General features: G+C 37.3%; 1 protein-coding gene across 1 annotated transcript in view; it reads left to right on the top strand.

Annotated features, from left to right (window-relative positions):
- LOC140235859 (uncharacterized) overlaps positions 1-17,040 on the top strand; it is a 42,595-nt gene that overhangs the window by 13,046 nt on the left and 12,509 nt on the right. Inside the window, 5 exon segments of the mRNA XM_072315857.1 lie at positions 88-429; positions 1,542-1,673; positions 2,179-2,448; positions 4,800-6,379; positions 7,244-7,405. Of these exon segments, the coding sequence (XP_072171958.1) occupies positions 88-429; positions 1,542-1,673; positions 2,179-2,448; positions 4,800-6,379; positions 7,244-7,405 (2,486 nt within the window).

Raw genomic sequence — 17,040 nt, 5'->3', positions numbered from 1 at the left:
ATCTTCGTATGTCAGTTATTTGCCAAGTAAAGATTAGGATACGTATAACATATACGTCCTTTCAAAATGATTTTCTTATTTTCCTAGCGATGGCATCAGGACATATGATTAAGGAGTGTGCTGACAGAAGTCAATCTCGTCAAAGCCGGTGTACATATCAATTTCCCTTCAACACCCCTTTTATAAATTTTACTTGTGCCGTGAGTGGATTCAAACCTAACATTTCCATGCTATGGACTGAGGAGTTGGGAAAGAGACTGAATTCTGTGGTTTCACAACAGAACACACTTTCTGACGGCACATACGAGAGGTTCGAGACAATTGCTGTTTCACCCAATCACGGGACAGAGCAAACCTTCATGTGCGTTGCTGCCGGTGACTCGCTGAATGGAACGTCGACTCGAGAAATCACAGTTCTGCCTTTATCAGGTTCTTGAATTGTTGCCAATTTTAAGTTTCTGAATGATAGTTGGCAAATATTACTTAAAACAATGTTCTTGTTAAAATTTGTAACGTGGAAGTATAATTCGCTCATTCATATTTTGAGCAAAGTAACCTTTCCGCACAAAAGTGTCTATTTTACTGGTCTCCAATTTACTATTAAAAAAAAGATGCATTCAAGAGAAATGTTTGCCAATTACCAAGAATACAAAGTAGGAGGACAAGAAGAGAACAAAGAAGAAGAAGAAACCTACTTTTTTGTTTTGTTTTGTTTTGTTTTGTTTTTGTTTTGTTCTTTTGCCTATGAAGTGTAGGCCTTGTTTGCCTAGTGCCGGTCTCTTGACCTTTTTTACCTGATGTTAAAGGGGAAGGCTAGTAACTGATCAGTGGGAATCAGTGGAAATGCTGGGAGATGATTGTTCCAATCCTTATGGGATTCATCCAAGAGTTCATTGTATATCTATTGTTGTGTGAAAATGATTTGCTTCAGAATGGTCTCATATTCAAGTAATGTGCAGTTTAATGCTTCCAGGTTAGCGTCCCTGGTCAGTGACGGAGCATTAATCTGCACATTACTTGAATATGAGACCGTTCTTAAGCAAATCATTTTCACACAACAATAGATATACAATGAACTCTTGAATAAATCCCATAAGGATTGGAACAATCATCTCCCAGCATTTCCACTGATTCCCACTGATCAATTACTAGCCTTCCCCTTTAAGCTGACAGGCTGTATGACAAGTCAGCTATGTGACTCATGGACCTGGACTTTTTATCAGTATCGAGCTCTTTGGCCATATATGACTCACAGGTGTCGGTCTGATAGGATCATTAAATTATAAGTGTGTCCTTTGAGTAATGTTGTCATCATAGTGATGATATATGTTCAGGCAATCAACCACTTTGTTTTCATTATCAAACATATTCTTTCACACACACACACACACACAGACACACACAGACACACACACACACTCAAACACTATAATAAAGTATTAACTTTGTATTGTGTATCTAAGTATTCATTATGTGCTTATTTTACTGTCTTCTAAATGAAGTAATGAATGAAAACGTGTTTGATTTGTGTCTTTACCAACTTTCAGGAAAACGTGTTAATTCTGGTCTCATCATTGGACCCACTATTGGTGTGCCTTTTGTCATAGTCATCCTATTTCTCTCTTTTGGGAAATATCTGCAAAGCAAACACCCGGACTACCTACCGCGAAAAGGTATTGGTTTAATTTCTTTAAGGTTAGATATTTGAATTTGTTGCGTTAATGATTAAGCGCGTTTGTGTCTGTGTGTGATATGAGTGTATATGTGTTTGTGCGTATAGGTGTGTATTTCTTTGGTTTTATAACATGGATTTTTCATAATTTTGATACAAACAATACAATTATTACTAATGTCTGTCAACATTACGGGGACCGAAAAGAAAATGTCCCATGTAAGCAGAACTTGCAAATCTATTATCAACGATGATTACTCTACGTTAAGTAGAAGAAATAATATCATTCATGAAGGGTCAATGCATCAGACCAAACATCGAAGCGTAATTTCTAAAAAAAAAAAAAAATGATGATGTTGGCCTGAGAATCTGGTATTGAAAAGAGAGGCAACAAAAAAGGTTTTGAAAATAAGTTGCGCCCCTGGTATACTGCATATATAAAAAAAAAAAAAAAATGCTCATTTATAGTGATGCTCTTGCTGTTATTGATGATGGTCATTTTTCAGTATGTGGCTGGAACCCCTGCTGGCGAAGACCAAACATACCACAGAGATTTCATGAGGAAAGTGAATGCTTGAGAGGACCAAACAGAAGTCCAGAGCATTGTCATGAGGAAAGTGAATGCTTGAGGGCATCAACCACACCAGAGCAATGTCATGAGGAAAGTGATGGCTTGAGAGCATCAAACATATCAGAGCAATGTCATGAGGAAAGAGAAGGCTTGATAGGACCAAACATACGGGAGAGATTTCACGAGGAAGAAGAATTAATGCTGAGTAAGAAAAAAATATGAGATAATCACAATTTTGCGTAGTTGTTTTTAAAAAAGTGCACTTTGCTATTATCCAAAGTGACTTTAATATTTTCAACATTATGACACCCCATCTCTTTTAACTACATTCTTTGTACAATGATGTAGCTGTACTATGTAATGTAGTTAGTAGAAAGAACGATAAACCGTATTCCAGCCCCCCCCCCCTCTCTCTCTCTCTCTCTCTCTCTCTCTCTCGCCATGTCTATGGGTGTTTATGTACACTCATATTGTAACGAAATTTTGGTATGGAGAGGGCGATCGGTATACTGAGGGTACTTACTTTCCGTTCCTCGTTTACTCTCCTCAAAATCCATTATGTGGTTGGAAAGCGTGCCTACTGGTAGCTAGTGTACTGGAAAATATGTAATATGTAATTAATTGTAAGTTATTGCGGAACAAGACATATTAGAGTCACAAGTCACAAAGACCACAGGAGGCATCATATGTAGTTTGTCCAATTTATTTGTGAAGAAAGTTACTTCCACCACGAAAATTACAACGAAAAACTTATTGATCTACATGATGAAACTCCTAAACGAAAAGCTCCTCAACTAGGCACAAACAAGTCTATTTATACTGAGGTCGCTTGTTAGCGGCCGCCAGAGTGGCCTTCCTGTGATAAAGCAATATGACATTACGGCCAGCTGTCGCCGTCCATCACTACGAGGACGAGTAGTCCATGGGCCAAGACCCGAAAAATGGGTTGTTGGTACCATCTGAGGTGGCACAACCTTTTTGGTGTCAGTTTGTTTGTCGGGCACAGATATGCTTATCAAGCTATGATAGCATTTCCAAATGAGTAGCTTAGTCATAATAAATGAATTGTTAACCAATTTGGTCTCGTTTTTATATCCCTATACTTCTGAATCGAAACTAAACCGCTATACAAAGAAGAGCACTGCCTTCTGTATGTCCACAGGTGTTCTGTTGTAAACGCGGTGCGATTAGTCTTTATCTAGACCAATGTACCGTTATCATATCTAAAGTTCCTCATAAAAGGGATTATCTATACTGTTTTTATACTAAACCTATCAACAAATACATCGATTTTAAACAAAAATCACTCTATTCATTTACAATATCATTCATTATAATGTATCGTAGTGTACCGGTACATTGTTTTTGCATTATCTTATATTGTTGGAGGGAAATAAAGCGACATTGGCGTGGTATCAGCGTTTTCACCGTAGCGTTTTCGCCGGAAAATGATAAATAATTGAAAGATACGGTAAAATTCAAGAAGAATTGCTTTTGTTGTTGTTGTTGTTTTTAGATAAAAAGGATATACACTGTATCATACGCTTTGGATATTCCCTTCGCCGTCTAGAATAAAGACTAAGCGCTGTGGACATCATAACCTTTGGATATTCCCTGTGATCGCTGCCTTGAATAAAGACTAAGCGCACCGCGTTTACAATAGAACACCTGTGAACATACCATAGAGCTGTATTTTACAGCTCTATGGAACATACAGAAGACAGTGCTCTTCTTTGTGTAGCGGTTAGTTTCGATTCACAAGTATAGGGATATAACAACAAGACCAAATTTGTTAAAAATTCATTTGCTATGACTAAGCTACTCATTTGGAAATGCTATCATAGCTTGATAAGCATATCTATGCCCGACAAACAAAATGACACCAAAAAGGTTTTGCCACCTCAGATGGTACCAATATCTGGCCTGGCCCATGGACTAGAGGGCGTGTCCTTACCCGTCCCTGTCCTCACGCGACCCTGTCCTTAGCTGGGGTCGCATACGGACGCGTCCTCTCGTTACGTAAGAGCGAGGTCGCATGCGGCGTCCTTGCTTTTTACGACACGAGGCCACTACTCGCGGACGCGGAAACTGCAGGGTCAGAGAAATCTCGAGGGAAGGTGAGGTGAAAGTGCAAGCGAGCAGAAATGAAAAGATATCGTGGGGGAGAAATAATAGCAGAAAACGAGAAGGAGGGCTACAGGCAGTTGAGACAAGTAAAATTCACGAGAGGACATTCTGAGGAGAAAGTTAAGTAGCAAGGATCGCACGATGACAGAGGCCGATCGTCGAGCAAGGACGAAAAGAACAAGGATAGAGCAGGGACGTGTATCACCTCCCTGGATAGAGCGAGGACGAGAAGCAGACATGATATAGAACCTCAGTTTACTTTAAACATTAATATAAATGTAAATCGATACAATACATAAAGATGAATGAATAAAAATGGAATATACAGAACTTATGATGTAAATGCTGTATCATGAATTGTGTCTTAACAGGATTCGTAAGAATATGTTAATAATATCCTCTTTTTAATCATTTTGGTTCTCTTCTTAGAACAATCGCTTACCAAGGCACAAGTACAACAATGCACAGACGATCTGAAGGCATATTACCGTGTGTCACGACGCAAGGTCACGGTGGATCCACTCAACTTTATAGAACGTGTTGAACTGGATGATATCTTTACGAATTTAAGTATAATACACCGAAATAGCAAAAGCAAAAAACTGATAACATACGACGATCTTCTGACAGACTCGGAAAATGGCAATCTTTCAAAGCGCCTCCTGATCCAGGGTGAGGGAGGTGTCGGTAAAACAACACTTTGCGCTAAGATTGCCTGGGACTGGTGCCAAGGAAGGATTCTCCAGGATCTGGACATGGTACTCCTAATACCTCTTCGAGATATCAAGAACGCAACAAGTATTGGTGGTTTTGTCAAAACGTACCTCTCCCATTCAAATACGGCAACAAAGCAAAATATAGATGACTATATTTCAACAAATCTGAGTAGGATTTTCATTATATTTGATGGTTTCGACGAGTTTAACGAAAAAATAAGTAAAACAAGCAGCAGTGAGGTCATTCGCATTCTAGGAACAGAGCAATACAATTCATGCCAAGTAATTGTGACAACACGACCTTGGAGGACAAATGAATTCATGATGGACAAAAGTCTTGCCGAAACTTACACTTTTCTAAACGTCGAAGGATTTAACAAGGAAAATTTATCAACTTATATTAGGAGGTACTTTCGGATTAGAGAGAAGGACAATCTTGCAGAAAGTTTAATCAGTTTTATGCAGGAAAATGATGTCATCCGGTCGAACATGGCCCCGTTTCCTATTTACTGTGCAATGCTTTGCCTCCTGTGGAACGACTTCAGTGAAGAAAGGCGAAGAGAAATGCAAAAATTGCGCACTTTCTCTCAGATCTTTGGAGAAATGATATTTTTCCTGAAAGAACACTACGCATCAAAAATTTGTGAAAATCTAGAGAATCAGAACATTGTTGAACATTTAAAGGAAGCTGGTAGGGCAATTCAAGAAATAAGTGAGGTAGCGTTAGAGGGTTTATTTGACAGGAATCTCTCATTTCCTGAAGAACAATTCAGAGAGTGTCATGATGCCATGGTCACATGCTGTAGAGTGGGTGTTTTGACTATAGAAAAAGACGTCATCCCAAGGGAACGTCGGCGCGATGTCAACATTTCATCCTTGGTTACATCAACTGTTTCCTTTCCCCACAAACTGTTTCAAGAATATATTGCAGGGGTATATATAGAATATTTATTCGACAATGACCGTGCTAAGTACGACGAGGTGAAAAACGAATTGCTTAGTCGACCTAAGGAGTTTCGCTACGTACTCTACTTCACCTCAGCTTCAGGGAATGAAGTCGGCCTTGATATCATCAAAGGCCTGTTAAACTGTAATATCGATAATCTTTTATCTCTTTCATCCCTTGTCGATGAGTATCAAAAACGTGATTTCTGTGTTGACGCTGCGTTTGAATGTCATACTGAGGAGGCAGCAAGGGCAGTGGGAGAACGATGGCATGAATACAGACTAACGTCCTATTCACCAGAACACTTAGTGTCAGGAGTGGTGTTCATGGTGCGCTATAACCAAGTGGTGAGTGATACAACTTGAATATTGGTATGAAATATTTCAGAAAATATTATGTCGAACGAAAATAACATTCCTTGTGTGTGTTTGTGTGTGTGTTTCCCCTGTGTGAATTTGAGTGCATAATCTACAACCTCAACAGCTTTATTAACATTCTTTTTAGACCTGGAACCGGCCCTATTATATAGGGAAATCGTTTTTATATACAATTTTCTGTGCAATTGTATTAACGTTTTAAGTATTATTGTTATGTAAAATAATTGCCCTCCTCGCATGATACATTATGATGACTTAATGTGTAAGTTTAATCTGGCTTGCCATGGCACTTATTTCATGTCTTGTTATTAATCAGAACGTTTGGTGGTAAATTGTATGAAACGTTTTTCGTCGTAGCTTTTAGAAAAAAATGTTATGAGGAGTCAAGCAAAATATTCTTATTGCAAAATAATTGGACTACACGGAGTTTCAACGTCTACTAAAATGAGACCCCTTTGAGAGAGTTGCAGTTGTCAAACTGCCCTTTATAGTAAACATCCAACTTTGGCTATAACGCCGTGCAGGGAGATGTCAAACTGAGTATCGTGTATAGTGTTTTGAACATACAGCTACGTAGGGCACCTAACACGAGTATTGATGTAATGCAATCATATTCATCGCCCCTCTACCTTTCTCATCAAACTGAAAATGCATTCTTTCCTTCCCGAGTTGTGATTAGTGAAATGACGATATGAGTAGAACCTGTATAGAATGATCCTCTTTTTTTTTTCTCTGTAAGTTTCAAACCTCCAGTCAACTGCGAGTACTTTATCAACCTTATTTTTCTGAGAATAATTTATTTCCTCTAGTGTCAATTCATGTTCGTTCTATCAGCAATCGCTAAATATGGACGAAATGAAGTGCGGAAGAACTGTGTCACGTGACTTGGCGGAGGGCATGTGCTCCAGCAGTGTACTCCGTAAAGTACGACTAATTGACTCACAATTTCACGTGGAATTCTACAAGATCCTCCGAGCAGAGGCTTCAAACTGTCTGGTAAGAAATTTCATGTATTATCATGATCTACAACACATGGCATTATGTACAGACTACAGATGAAGTGTTACTAAGATATTTCAAAGAGGAAATACATTAAATGGATGATAATAAGAAATGTAAAGAAAACAATCTTAGGTGTGAGCAATGTTTCTTTGCAGAAAAAAAAAAATCTTCTCGAACAAAGAATCCAAGTTACATCTGAAAACATATACTGATCATGTTATAGTAGGTGTTTCAAAATATATATCTGAAGAGTTTGTTTGCAAAAACCGATAAGTCCATTTTTGAAGATTTGGAAGGACGGTCTCTGTGATAAAGTATAATAAATAATACCTTTTAAATGATATATTGGTCACTACGGTACATTTTTGAAGTTATGGTCAAAAGAAGCAAAAATTTTCTTATTATTCTCTTTATTTTTCTTGACCTTTAATTGCAAATATCTCCATTTGGCAAATATGGACTTATCGGTTTTTGCGAACAAACCCTTCATATATATATATATATATATATATATATATATATATATTGTGACCATTAAGAGGGAAAATCCTTAACCACTCACGAAGAACATAATGCGATCTAAATTATAGTATGCAAGTTTGAGTGAAATCAAGGTCAACTTGTATAGAATAGAAACATCGTTAAAAATATATGGAATGTTTCTAGATATGCATTTCACCGCAAAAGTGATGTTGAGGGCATCATAAATCAACACAAATCGACATGCATTTAGATTTCAGGGGCCTTTAAGGTGAAGGATTGTCCCCATTTTTGGCTGCAGCTCTTCAACTCTCCCTCCCCCCCCCAAAAAAAAAAAAAAAAAAAAGAAATGCGCTCGAAGTATCCCGGTAAACTATGGCTATATATGTAGTCACTTCCTGTAGACGCAAAAGGCAACACAGAAACAAGGCTGCAATAATATATTATGGTCAATAGAAAGGCGCACCTGGCATCCTTTTCAATGCCATCGTCTTTATCGTCAACTAAGCTTGTTATTAGAATTAATTGAGTAATATGTTGTTTTCCCATCTTCTTTGTGACCAACATCAATAAGCCCTCAACATATTCTTGTCCTCGCTATTCTGCTGAATATCTTTGCAAAGACATACACGAAGTGGATACTATAAGATTAAATCTACTTTATTCATTTGCGTAACGAATGACAATCATCCAGCAAAGTCAATGCAAACCCGGTAATTGTTATGCAGGGTTCTAGAGGAGCCTTTACAGGGATTTTCACTCAGTATAAAGCTGCTACAAAGATGGGGAGGAAGGAAGGCTTTTGTTAGATCCGGCGTCCGGGGACATGTAGGTGAAGGTACCTCTCCATCTAAGAGTGCACACAAAGTTGACAATTACATTCGAAACGCCTGACATATATTCCGCCTTAAAGCATTACTTCAGGCATATTATTACATAGCGACGAATGAACCCCATCATGATTGTGCACATAATTTATAGGCGATTGTTTACTATCATGATTAGGACAATGGATGTTCTACTACAATGGGAAGTTATATCAGAAACCGAATGGATTATGACGTGCAGTGAGTATTTCTTGCGGCAATCATGCATGGGTAAATACCTCTTGTCGAAATGGAAACTAAATCCTAGCCTCGCCACAGTGTCCGTGTAGAAGTGAATGAGTGAAAAATAATTCCCCCACCCCCACTTACCCCAAATGAAAGGCAGAGTTCAAAGCCTGACGTTAATGGCGAACGATAAAGTCAATATTAAACCAATGGGCGTTTATAAGGCAATCCAGGGATAAGACAATAATATGCACGAAGTGTCCGTTTTGGAACTAAGTCATTTGGCAAATAGTAATAAAAATGACTTTCGTATGGGGGACTTTGATTAAAAAAAAAGAAATGTAAACGCAATCACCTTTTATCATTTTTTAGTATTTATTTTCCGTATAAAAACAACAACAAAACAATAATCGTACAGTCAACAGAATGATTTTTTTTTTTTTTAAATACGGCTGGATTGCCCTACTCAGCTGTGCCTACACGATACAGCTGTTCTACCGAGGGGTCCAGGAACAGAGTAAATTATAAATGCAGTAGAAAACATTGAATGAGAAAAACAAAAACCCCAAATCAAAAAAAAAAAATAAACATTAGTATAACTTTACAACAATTTCTAAAAAAAAAGGGAGCAAGAATTATGCCTAAGTACCTCCCCAACCTCCAACCCTATTTTGTAAGCTTGATATTTATCTTTATATGAACATTAAGAAAAGGGAATACAAATAACAGGTACAGTTTATTTTATGGCCACATTTAAATCAAAGGTATTTCAGAATAACATTAATAATTTTATTAAAACTGGTTACACTCAAACATCCCTTGGGCTCTGAAGGTAATTTATTGTAACTGAAAGCACCTCTGTACGAAGACATTCTCCGACAATATTCGGTCCTGGGTTTTGGCAGTGAGAGGGTACCATTTGAGCGGAGAGAGTGATTTCGAGACATAAAGTTAAATGATTCTTTAAGATATGGGGCACTGTACATGTAGTCATGGAGACATTTGGAAACCATGGAATTTAAATGCTTTTTGCGTCTTACGTTTAAAAAATCCCAGTTTAGAATTTGATGAATTTCATGGTTTGATACGTGCTTATATGGATTTATCCCAAGAATTATCCTACCCGCCCTATTTTGTAACTTTTCTATTTGCGAAGTATAATTTCAGCGAGGCCAAGTCATAAATGAAATCGGCATAATCAAACAGAGGGAGTATAAGAGAATTATAATGATAGTTTTAAGCATATTTCATTAACAATATGACGAAGTCGACTAAAATATTTTACAAGTTTACCAGCTTTACCAAGTAATGATGTGAACATCCCACTTTAATTGCTGGTCAAGTGTAACTCCAAGGTACTTAACTGTTTCTTTGTGTTTGGTCGCCTGCCCGCATAACTTTATGCGAAGGGCATTGCGGCGTGATAAAAAAGAGCGATAACCAGTGAAAAAAACCCCTCAGTCTTTTGGAGATTTAGACTAAGTTTGTTAATGCACGTCCAACCATGATATTCTTTTTAAGATCGTTGTTTAGAACGTTTTCAATATGGATAGGGTCATTATGTGACAAGTGAATGCGACAATTCTTTACTTGACTGATAATGTCATTAATATAAATCACAAAAAGAACTGGCCCTAGGATAGAGCACTGTGGGATACCATGGAGTATATCTGAAAAAAAAAAATTGACATAGAAGAATTTAAAAACCAAGCAAGACAAGCGTCAGAAAAACCCCATTCGCTTTAGCTTTTGCAACATAATGAAAGGATCCACCGTATCGAACGCTTTCTTCAAATCAATGAAGATGTGTAAAGACCTCTGTCGATGGCGACCAAAGAGCCATCCGTGACTTTTAGCAAAGCAGTGGTGGTAGAATGTTTCTCTCGAAAGCCTGACTGTGCTGTAGATAGCAGATCGTTTGTTTTTAAATAACTTGTAAGCTGCTTTTGTACTATTATGTTCAAGATCTTTTGAAACACAGGGTAAAATCGCAATGGGGCGATAATTTGTAGGACAAGATTTATCACCTGACTTGAATAAAGGAATGAGTTTGGTCATTTTCCACTGAATGGGGTTGATTGATTTATTTTATTTCTAAATTTCTTTGTCATATATAAATGAAATACAAAGTCAATTGAACAAACTAATTGAATACAGTGTAATTTGAATCTTGCAGTTAAAACAAATGACTACTTCAAATATTTTACTTTTTCCCCTTACACGATGCAAAATAGAACTAAACAAACTATTTGTGCATACATTTATGCAAACATACGTTACAGTATATTTATTGCTCAAAAACAAATTATGCAATTATTCTTGATGCACAGAATTCAGGAGACCATCATCATAAGCAAACGCTGACGAGGACAATAGCCTCAGAAATTATTGTCTATGTAGAATACAACATTAAGAATATAACATATAAATTACAACTTACTGAGTGGCGATAAAGAGAAAGAAAGAGAAGAATGAGGGGACAAATTGCAGTGATGCATTGTGCAAGATGTGAAGTGTTTGAAAAAAAAAACAATTTATATGCGTTCTTTTCTGATGCTTTAGGAACGATAGCTTGTGCGTTTACGACACGTGGTAGCGTTATCATTATAAGAAGTGTAATATCAGGAAAACAGAAATAACAACATATGTTCAGCGGATTCTCTGACTACAAAATCAAATTTGGAAAAATTGATGCTCTTGGGATACCAATGTGAAAAACTTCATTGTTAGAGAACAACCAACACTGTCAACAGCAACTCGATACCATAACACAACAGAAAGATGAGAGCGGGAAGAAACATTTTTCTTTTTATCTCATCGTAACATATATCGTCGATGTTCCACACGTTTTTCAATTATGCAAAAGAAGAGCAAGTTACAAGTAAGTAAGTGTGATATCTTTTATTCGTAGTATTTCTAATCTCTTGTTTTGATAGTCATTTGCAGGTTAAGTATCTCGCCATCAAGTAGAATGGTATTTTAATTTGTAATTAACTACAGTCAAACCTGTTTTAGCGGCCAACTATCTATGGCGAACACCTGCCTTATAGCGGTCACTGAAAATCCCCCGCACGAAATTTCTTTATGAGAGTCTTTATATAGCGGTCACCTGCCTAACGCGACCAGTGGCAAAAAAAAAAAAAAAAATATATATATATATATATATATATATATATATATATAGCTGAACCGTTGAATCAGCTGTGAGTATACTTTGGCTTTCTTTTTCATTGCGTACATTCTCCCGAGTCCTATCTCAGTCACAACCACACAGACATGATTGACAAAATTAATGCAGCTCTTTGCCGTGAAAAGCCGTCTTTTGAATACCGCTAATTTGACACGTTTGACTAGAACTAGGCTCTAGTAATGTCGCTCTAAATAAATGCTACAAAGACAAAGACAGCTCGTAATAACATCTTAGAATTTGAACAAGATTAAAATACCTTTGAATAAATAGGTCACTTGTCTGGGTATTGTGTGTTGCTTATGTCAGTTTCGCACATTATCAATCCCCTCACATTCATTCGTGAACCCCTTTCATGTAAACCGGCACGAACCAGTGCGGTTTCTCAGGCCCGAAATGTTGTTTTAGAAATCAAAAGAACAGAAATAGGAAAAAAAAAAAAACAACAACAACAACAACCAGAAAACAATAAAATGAAGCAAAGTGTGCACACACACACCAGGGGCGGATCCAGGAATTCCGTAAAGAGGGGGCGTGTTTACAAAATTAAAGGGGGGGCGCACGCACCCCTCCCCCATTTTTTTCTTTTTATTTCTTTTGTTTCAACAAAAAATAAATGGGGGGCGTGCGCCGGTTGAGGTCCTCCCTGGATCCGCCCCTGCACACACACACACACACACATTCCATATAATAGCTGCACATGCAAACTAATTTGCTTGTGGTTTTTGTTTGAATAACACGCGGTATTTTATGCTATAATACAATGCAAGTGTTGACATTAAAAATGGCCACAGACCTGTCTATAGCGGCCACTTTTGTTGTTTCCCTTGGATGGCCCCTGCAGACGGATTTGACTGTATCTGTAACAACATATCATATTCAGCAAGATAATTTATTTCGCCGTAACGACATATACTATCTCGTGAGGTCGAGTTGACTGTCATGTACCAGTACAGACGACATTCACATTTTGTGAAGGGTACTTGTTGAAAGAGTGTAAGTGCCTCCGCAGGTGTACACGTGTGAATGCATTTGGAAACAACTTTTGTACAGCAAGATAAATTTTACGTCACCATGACAATTTTTCTTTTTCAGGAAGCAGACTTGGAAGATGATTTGTATGTCATCACAACAGCATCAGTTTTCGGAAGTCACTTTTAGCAAGATACGTCAGGCAGCCATATCGACATAATATACTTTTTTAAAGAAGATGACCTGGCATGATGAACTGCTTGAATAACAATGATAGTTTATTAGATTTATATACCATGCACCCAGATCGAACCTTGCTAGGGAGCAGCGCACTGTACGAGTTTGACTGCAGTTACAGACAGACAGTTAAGTGATCAATGTACAGCGTGAGGGCGCTATTATGTGGGAGTTACTTCATATGGAGACAAACATTGTAGATGTAGTAGAAGGAAGGAAATTAGAAATGTTGCTTTATTGCTCTCTTCCTTTGATGCACTGGTTATCTGCTCGAAATTTTTTGTTTCTCTTGAAAAACAATTTTGATGTTCTCGTTCTATTGTATGCATCACACTTTTTTCAGTTAAAGTCGGGGATCCCGATTAATTCGGTATAATACGATGCTTCGAATGACGAAATGTAATAAATCAGGCAGTACGTTGTATCCTGTTTGCATTTCATAGCTACATTACAGTGTTAAATTGTCCACTAACAATATATTCCTCTTGATTAGGCAACAATAATGTTCAATAACAATGTTCAACAAATGTTATTTCCTTTGGAGAATGCCTTCATAAGATATGGCGCGACTTTACTCCTCTTACATGTCTTGTTACTGTTCAAGGACTTGTTACTGTAACTTTGCGACTATTTCGTCCAGTTTTGTCCCGCCTTTTTTAGTGCACACGGGTCATCTTATCTTTTTAACAATTTCACCCATTATTCATTATGTTTTATAATATCATTTTTACTTTGATTCACTCGGTGTACATGTGGATCGTTAGGGTGGCAATACATGCATTGGTCCGAACCTGACCAAGAACGGTAGAAAAGCAAGTGATGTTAACTGCCATTAAGTATGAGGATCACGGACTGTAGGGAATGACGAAGCCATCTTTCATCCACTGACTCCGCTGATAGGGTTTGTTCACTCCTAGGCCTATGTGTAAAAGGAGAGTACATTATACTGCTTCCAATAAATTTGTTATTTATTCTTATCGAAACATAATCATATGGCGTGTTGATTAAGTAGAAAAAAAATAATATGGCTTGATCTTACGTCCATAGCTTGAAAATGTCCGCACATTACATCATATGATGGTCTTCGATCCACCTCTACAATGGTCTCTTTCCTTCGTGTTCAATTATTCCTCCTTCCCATTTTCACGCCACTCCATTAATCTCTCTTTTTTAGTTTCACATTTCGAATCCGTTATTCTTTTCAGATTGAAGATCTGGAATTCGATCTTAGCAGCAGTGATGATGATATCCTAAATCAGTCCTCGGTGAGAGAAGATTTAGCCCAATGGGTGTGTGCTATGCCTCGTCTTTCCAAGTTCACCCTGGTGTACCCCTACTTGCCCGGTAGTTTCTTCTCAACAGCAGCCACCTTAGCATCATCATGTCAGGTAGGTAGTATTTGACTATAATTGATATGAGTCATGTAGTGTTGGGAGAGGACTGCATTTTTCTTTTTCGAGAAGTGAAATAAAGAACCTGCATTGTAGGGTAGTAAAGAGACTCCTTGAGGAAATCAATCCTATTTTACTTGATATTGACATAACATTATTTGTAACTTCAATCCTCCTCAGCATTATGACATTCAATTTATGAAGGAAAGCATAGGCATGAACACTTTTCATGCACTGACAAATGTATGGAAATCGAGTGCAATGCGTTTCTTCCGTTATCCGGTTGGGCTTTACACGTAAAGTATTTTCTTTACTGATGATAAAATGTTTCTCTCCGATAAGTGTGATTACAGTGCACTCCCGTTATAACGAAATGCTCGGGACCGGCAGTTTTCTTACCCAAGTTGTAAAACTCGCTATGCTATGTTGACTTCTTTGTTACAGTTAAAGGTACATTCGAATGGCAGGAAGGAACTTTAGCGGCATTGTCAACTTTTCATGATCCATAACTGAATTATTTCTGACTGCACCAGTCTTTTGACTAAGAACTCGTAACTAATTGTTATTGCATAAAGTTTTCATACAGTGAAAACTATCAAACAAAGCAACCAATTTATATGATGCAGTGATAAACTGTTGTTATACCGATGTCTTTTGCATATCATGTAATTAAGACATCAGTTATGGTTTTATAGTGTTTCTTACTAAAATCAAAATGTTTACCTCTGACATTCGTATGTATTTATTTTCCTTTATTGCATTGTGACTGCACTCTGATTTAAACAGTTGACTACTCTAACATGATAAACTGATACATAATGAAATATTTTCTTTCTCTTGAAGCAACATTTGATGTGGTGCAGTGATGAACGTATTTCCCTCTACATGTACATCCATGTTTATATCGATGCTCTTTGTATATTTCGGAGCTATAGCAATGTACATGAAATCCAAACGTTTGCTTTTAAAGTCAAAATGTTTGACTAATGCATTTAACGCATGTATTTATTCTATACCATCGCATTGTTACTGCTAGGAACAAGCTTAGTTTTAAAACAGATGGCTATCTAAAGAAGAAAAAAGAAAAAAAGAAAATAAATAAATTCAGCCCACTCACTGTATTGTTATTTCCGGAGACAAGCATCATATATTGTAAGATTATAATGTGCGTGCTACTTTATTTATGTATTTTACAACTTGTTCCATCTGTTGGTACAACGGCGAATAATGATCTCGAGGTCGACGCACGACCTGATATGCGGAAGGATCCATTTTAAAGACAAACCTTTCTGGAGAGGTATTTTTACCTCGTTCCGGACTTCTCGCCTTAACCTCTTTTTATCATTCAACCATTGTCAGCAAGATGAATGCAGAATTAGCACTGTGCGCACCAAGAGTATAAACCTAATTTTCTATAGGCATTCACGCTTCAACGAAACACCCATCCCTTTTGTAATTCAATCGGTTGAGCCCACTATTCGCGCCATTTTCCGTTGGCAGTAATCTTGCTTGCTCCGCTCCACTAAAACAACCCCACCCAAGTTGTAACTCGCTATGCTACGTTGATTTGATTTTTTTTTATTAGTACAATTAAAGGCACATTCGAATGGCAGGAAGGAACCTTAGCGGCATTGTCAACTTTTCATGATCCATAACTGAATTATGTCTGACTGCACCAGTCTTTTGACTAAGAACTCGTAACTAATTGCTATTGTATAAAGTTTTCGTACAGTAAAAATTATCAAACAAAGCAACCATTTTATATGATACAGTGATAAACTGTTGCTATACCGATGTCTTTTGCATATCATGTAATTAAGACATCAGTTATGGTTTTATAGTGTTTCTTACTAAAATCAAAATGTCTACCTCAGACATTAGAGTGTATTTATTTTCCTTTATTGCATTTTGACTGCACTCTGATTTAAACAGATGATTACTCTAACATGATAAACTGATACATAATGAAATATTTTTTTTTTCTCGTGAAGCAACATTGATGTGGTGCAGTGATGAATGCATTTCCTTCGACATGTACATCCGTGTTCATATCGATGCTCTTTGTATATTTTGAAGCTATAGCAATGTACATGAAATGGAAATGTTGGAGCTATAGCAATGTACATGAAATGGAATTGTTTGCTGTTAAAGTCCAAATGTTTGACTAATGCATTTAACGCGAGTATTTATTTCATACCACCGCATTGTTACTGCTAGGAACAAGCTTAGTTTTAAAACAGATGGCCACTTCAAAAAAAAAAAAAAAAAAAAAAAAATCAGCCCACTCACTGTACTGCTTTTCTTCCGGAG

This window comes from Diadema setosum, chromosome 12 (assembly GCF_964275005.1).
Source record: "Diadema setosum chromosome 12, eeDiaSeto1, whole genome shotgun sequence".
Lineage (NCBI taxonomy): Eukaryota > Metazoa > Echinodermata > Echinoidea > Diadematoida > Diadematidae > Diadema > Diadema setosum.
Note: the sequence above shows the minus strand (reverse complement) of the source record. Positions and strands in the feature narration are given on the sequence as shown.